The sequence below is a fragment of the Dreissena polymorpha genome, chromosome 15, assembly GCF_020536995.1.
Source record: "Dreissena polymorpha isolate Duluth1 chromosome 15, UMN_Dpol_1.0, whole genome shotgun sequence".
NCBI lineage: Eukaryota > Metazoa > Mollusca > Bivalvia > Myida > Dreissenidae > Dreissena > Dreissena polymorpha.
Genome location: NC_068369.1, coordinates 61,633,313 through 61,640,025, shown reverse-complemented (window position 1 = coordinate 61,640,025; position 6,713 = coordinate 61,633,313). Strand labels below are relative to the sequence as shown.

Below are 6,713 nucleotides of genomic sequence, written 5' to 3'. Positions count from 1 at the left end.
TTTGTAACCTGGGTAACTACGTTGTATCTTTTATTTATCTCTATGAACAATATATAATTATTTACCGGTATCCAATGTTTAATTAAAAAAATTGAAAACGATACATTGTTTTTTACTTTGCAATATGTAATATACAAAACAATCGTTACAAACATAGTCATAGTAATAGTGAACTATAGCTGAAAGTGTGTTACGATATTATCACGGGAACTTTAAAAAAGGCACCAGTATATACTACTGTATGCGGAAAATACATGCACTGTCAATACGCGATAATGACTTGCAATTAAATAGTAATGTAAAGGATGTGAAAAAATCTCTTCAGACAGTTTTTTGTTAAAATTATAAATTGCATTTTTTAAAGCATGTGGAAACATTTATTAACTTGAAGTTCACTGCGCTAAGCAGCTAGGAATATGTGAGATTGTTTGGGTAAAAAATAGACTTAAGATTTCGGGACTTAGGCCAAGTAATACAAACAATTAACACACCGATTATATATACATGACGCCGTAGTTGTTTGTTTACAATTTATAACCTATAATCAATTTTGAAAATTTTCATTTTTCTTTTTTTCCGATTGCAAATAGTCTTTTGAACGATTTTATTTTACAAGTGAGACGATTTGTTAACCTATATATGCGCATGGATTTCTTTTACTTATTCTCAATCCCTGATTCGAACTGACTCAAATAAATATATATTGAATGGCTTATGAGCTTCACACGTACAAGTATATTTCAACGGATTCTTATTGTTCGTAGTTGCATACAGTCACGCACATTGTATACGTGTATTTTATTTTCTGTTTAATATTCATAAAACTGGCACAGAATCCACATAAAATCATCCGTCTAGATATTAACTGAACTAAAATATTGTATGATTATGTGTTTTCTCTAGGCAACCAATGGGGCTATTAGTAATTATAGCAGCCTCTGTCGGAACAGCGATCCTCATTCTTGGCATGTAAGTATAAATGTATATATGGGTCGTGCTTTGTGAAAATGGGGGTTTAATGCATGTTCGAAAAGTGTCGTCCCAGATAAGCCTGTGCAGTACGTACAGGCAAATCAGGGACGACACTTTCCGCTTTAACTGGATATTTGCTTTATACGAAAAATATTATAAAAGCGGAAAGTGATGTCCCTAATTAGGCTGTTCGGACTGCACAGGCTAGCCGCTACCCTTGGACGACGCTTTACACACATACACATGCATTAAACCCCCTCTTCAGAGATCACGGTCCATATTTAAAAGTTAGTACTTCCTGTACAGTCTACACAATGACGTCATAACAAATTATTTGACAATTATATCCATACATTTGCTTGTCCTCGAGAATCTTTTTGGTAGGATAAAGTTGCCGCGTCTGCGTCTTCACAATCCTCCGCCAATCTTCCGCTTATTTTGTTCTGAGTTACGGGACTTCGATGATTTCTGAAAAAATGCATTTAGTGCACGATTTATTTTGTCTTTGCAACTAAATGCTAGATATTATAACCGTTACATGTATTATTATCTTCGAAGCAAATGATCTGTCCGGGACTCTCTCTGTAAGAAGTTTCATTGCCAAAGAAGGTTTTCCTGAACCAAACTGTTTCAGGTCAATTTATTCACTAGTATTTTCTAACAGTAAAATGAACTTGTGGGATTCTGAACGGTTATTTTCTATTCAACGCAATCTGAATAATTGGTCTTGATAATTGTTCGAAAGTTGTAATATTCTCTAACGCCTCATTTGTTGCATTTCCTATTTCATTATTATACTAAACATTTTGAATGGTACAGTATCCCATGAATGTCATATTCGATCATAATATCCCTTCATTATCGAAGTTAATCTTTACACTGACTTATTTTCGGCGGTATGTAGTTTCGAGAGAATAACAAAAATACTGAAACATCTCGCCTACGACTATACTATATACATACACCAAGAGGGAACACCTATGTTTGTCTAATTATCTATGTCGCACATGTAGCCTAATATGCAATTTTATATCAAGACCTCTTATTAATGTTCCTGCTATTTGCATTTCATTGTTTATATGTACTTTAAAAAAATGTTCTTATGGGTGGGGGCGGCGTTTGTTATGCGATTAGAAATCGAGCGATCTTTGAATAAAAAATGATGCTGTCTGAAAAAGTACTCAATGACTGTATTTATATTTTCAGAGTTTTCATAGGCTGCAGATTTGCGAGAAAAGAGGTGGGATTTCAACACAATTGTGTTGAATTTCTTAGTTTTAATTGTTTTCCTTTAAATATCTTCATAAAATCATATTGTTATATTGATTTTAATTTGATTAAAGTCAGAATTATTTGTGTGTTACTGCATTTTAGCAGAACTCTGTCAAGACTTAATACATGTGTGTAAAGTATTGTCCCGGATTAATCTATGCAGTCCAAAAAGGCTTATCTTGGCCGATACTTTCCACATAGACCGGGTTTTCATTTCAAAGAAACTGACCGTAAACGTAAAATTCCACGAAAGAAGAAAATGTATGCGAACTGCATCAGCTCATCTGGGACAACACGTTGAACACATGCATTAAGTTCGGTTTTCCCAGAACGCGGCTTATTTAATGTTCGTGGCAAGAGCTGTTTTTACAACAGCCGTGGTTTCCTGTTTAGGTGCAATGTTATATAAAAACAGACCTCTTATTAATTGTCCTATAATTGCAATAAATGTATGTATTTGTTTCTGGCAGAAGAAAGACCGATTGGAATCCTCACATGAACGACTGGTACCGGAAACAACGACATGTCGTAATCCACATGTATTGAACACCGCACACCCACCGAGTAGGGCCAGTACATCCAGACTAAAACAGAAAGCCGTGTCGTTTAGTCGCCAAGATTTACATGGCAGATATCGGGCGGATTTCACAGACAACAGAGACATCTCTTACCAAAACAATGCAAGAAACTACCGACATGACAAACGGCACAGACATTTTTATGAAAAGACCCCTTTTAATGACGTAGACGAGGACTTTCATTTGTTTGAGACATCGCGTTATGGGCCACATATCACTAATAAGTTAGATTCGGTTCGAGATGTCGTCGAAAGGGTAAAGAAGGGCTCTAATATTGATTTAAATACCGAGAAGAGCGTTAACATGAAACATGAGTACAACAGGTATCAACATAGAGAAGCTTTACAGAACGTTCATGAGGTAGTTGATACTCCAATACCCGAGATGGTGCATGTAAACAATATTATTGACGAATACTCAACACAACATGACAGCACTCCGCAACTGCACACTGAAAGCAAAAATCTTGAGAAGCAGTATGATCCTGGACAGGTTAGACGGATTTTGGACCTTTCCAACCACGCGAAGAAAACCACCGGAAACAAAACGAGCGGCAGTCATATGGTGGGAAAACAACGTAGCCGCAATCGAGGTGACAAGCGCCCCCGACTGGCCTCTGCGAACGTTCATCGCACCAGTTCAACAGACTCTATGAAACAATGTCCCCAAAGCAAACACACCGTGGAAAACACTCCAAAGCACATCCAAACTAGAACGCCGAAAGGGCACGGCGTTAAATCGTCAGCCAATATACCAACGACACCCATAACTACCCCATACCTTAACAAACAAACGACATGCCACCCAGTATTACAGCAGACAGTTCCACAGATGCAGGCAGTTCTTTCATCACCGTTTCAGAAACCGACCAATCAACCACGACGGCAGTCACAAAGCAGTATACCGCATTATCATAAAGAATCGTTATGTGCTGTCTCTAGCCCACCACCATTGCCGCCGCAACAACAGCCAGTACCACAGAGACAGTCAAGCCTGTCAACCCAATTTCAGAAATCGATCAATCAACCACAGTCGAAAAGAAATTTACAACCATATACGAAAGAATCGATATATGCTGTCTCTGACCCACCACCATTGCCGCCGCCATCACAAACACAACAACAATCAACACACCAAAAGCAGCAAAAACAAACACCTCTAAGACCGTCATCGCCACCACCACAACCACCACCACCAGTGTTTAGATTTACGCAGCAGATACCGCGTCCTCCTCCGCCACCAACACATCAACCACTGCATCAATTCACGCCGAAATTATCACAACCACCGCCACCACCGCCGCCATCACCGCCGCCATCACCGCCGCCACCACAGCCGCCACCACCGCCGCCACCCGCCACCACCGCCGCCACCACCGCCGCCACCACGGCCGCCACCACCGCCGCAAATGAATGGACTTTTGCAGCGAATATTACCACTGCCGCCGCCAACACCACCACCAGAACCACCAAGGATTGATCTCCAGACTCCGCTGCCACTTTCATCCTCGCATTCCAGTGCAGTTGCAAATGTAGTCACCTCATATGTGAAACAGTCACCTACTCTGTTAAGCAGCGGCAGCATGAAATCGACCATGTTGTCAAAGCAATTGCCTAGAACTGCAAGTCCCGCTCCTAGACCATTACCCTTAGCGCTCGTCCCTCCGTCCCCCCATCCAACGCCACAACTTAAGGAGCAAGTACCACCACCGCCACCACCACCGCCCCCACCGCCGCCACCACCGCCTCTGAATTATATACCGCCTCCGCCGTCACCATCACCCTCGCACTCCAGTGCAATTGTGCAAAATGTTGTCACCCGATCTATGGAACAGGAACCGACACCGTTACAGCACTCGAAAATGTTGTCCCATCAAATGCCTAGAACTTCAAGTCCCCGTCCCAAACCATTACCCAAGCTGCCGTGCCCTCGTCCCCCCTCCACCACCGCCTCCACCACCTCTTCCGCCGTCATTCAAAAAGCATTACCAATCGCCGATCATTACTTTTAATTCGAACTCGAAAAAGCAAAGAGAGGATTCGAAATACAACGACAGCAATGATCGACTAGTAAACCAGCAGTCAAGTAAAGCTGCAAGTTCTTTTAGTAAAATTGTATCTCCTGTACCATTTCACACGACATCACCAGTTTTATACAGCAATAAGAACTCGCTTCACTCTTCCGATTTGGACACAAACGTCATTGCGTCCCCTGGAAACAACATTAATTCTGTTGAAAGCATAGACCTGAGCGAACTTGTATTTCGCCCAGGTAACACGTCTACTCCACAGGGAAGTGCATCCGAACTGGAAAATTACGACGTCGTGACAAAGAACAGTCCTTTGGGCGTTAAAAGCAATCGTTCTATCGTATCTTTTGCCTTAAACCAGAGGCGGTTACAGATCGCAACAAACTCGGACACCATTTTGATGTCAAAGCTTGACGAGAATAATACAATCTGGGACGAAAGTATCTCGCCTAATAAGCAATCTAGCAGTTCAAACAAAACATTAATTTACGGAGCCGACGTCAAAAGCACACCGAATACGTCAGTTAGTAACATTGAACAGCGTTCGAAAGAGCCAATGGACTATTTGCAGCAAAAACTTGAAAACGCCAAGAATTTACGTCTTGACCCTGCTATTGACGCTCTACTTGCTGATATCAGGGCGCGGAGAAAGTCAAGCTCATCCTTTCAGAACTGAAAATAAATGGATAAATTCTAATAACGCTAAACCAAGCATATATTATTGCCAAGGACATGATTATCATCGGCGACTGCTATGCTTTTCCTGAAAAAATTGAATATGACTTAATGATGCCTAATTTCGTCTGAGCGAACTAATCAGCGTTGAATGCAGTAGATTTTGCGTTTAGACATTACTAATATATGTGATTAGTGAACGTATAAATATTGTTATTTATTTTAAGTGATTGTGTAATACATGTATACACTTACTTAAGGACTTACGTCGTCCAATATATTACTTTTGATTACTTTAAAGTTGTGTTGACACATGAGAAAACATATGGCATACCAGAACCTTACAATCATACAACGTGCATGTGTACACAACAAAGTATTTTTGCTTAACACACTTTTGAACAGAAGTAATTATGTACTGATAAAATGCGGCGTGCATTAGGGATAATAAATTCTAAAAAAAAGAATTGCTTGAGGCGCTTGGTTGCTAATTTGTTCGTTAACTTGATTTAAACATTCTAGACGATGACTTCAAACGTTGCAAAGAACTGATGTTTTCTTTAAAACAGTTTTTAATCTTTTTCCTGCTTCGTAAGTACATGCATGTACGGAAACTTTAAATGTGGATTGCGTTGTAAAACAACAATTTTACTGATGAAGGGAGGGGAATTCCATGTTTTAAATGGCTTGAACTGAAGGATCATTGAATTATAATATATAATGTAGCAGAGCGTTTTTGTAGAGCCAATTTCATAACAAAAAAGAGGATACTAAGGCTTATTTCAGCGTTGAACGATCTTCTCTGGAAAAAAACCTTATAATATGGCGAATAATTGTTGGATTTGTTTCTAAATCAGAATAAAACAACAACATAATTATACCAATTTGAAAACATATACACGTGCTTGCTTTTCGCGGATTAAAGGTATAGCCACATTTTGAGTTGCGCTGAAAGATATAATAATCTGTGTGTTTTTCTTTATAGAAACCAAAATAAAACACGTTTGAATTCATACAAAGGCTTCGTGTTTTTTAATGATGCGTGATGCAATAGTGATTCTTGTAGTTATTTAGTTTGCAGTTTTCATTACCAAGAATAATATCTTTTACGAGTCATTATGCCTCAAATCCCTTTTCATCATTTCTTTTATAAGACCCCAAACGTATCCGCAAAAGAATTAGATTTC

General features: G+C 39.5%; 1 protein-coding gene across 1 annotated transcript; it reads left to right on the top strand.

Annotated features, from left to right (window-relative positions):
• The first annotated feature begins 3,986 nt into the window (after nucleotides 1–3,986).
• LOC127860425 (uncharacterized) lies at nucleotides 3,987–5,780 on the top strand. The gene has a single exon (XM_052398501.1). It carries the CDS (start codon nucleotides 4,231–4,233, stop codon nucleotides 4,831–4,833), a length of 603 nt encoding a protein of 200 aa, XP_052254461.1. The 5' UTR covers nucleotides 3,987–4,230; the 3' UTR covers nucleotides 4,834–5,780.
• Nucleotides 5,781–6,713: the final 933 nt, after the last annotated feature.

Bases quoted from the DNA above. Each gene is read 5' to 3' on its own strand.
- LOC127860425 (XM_052398501.1), top strand. From the start codon at position 4,231: ATGAATGGACTTTTGCAGCGAATATTACCACTGCCGCCGCCAACACCA.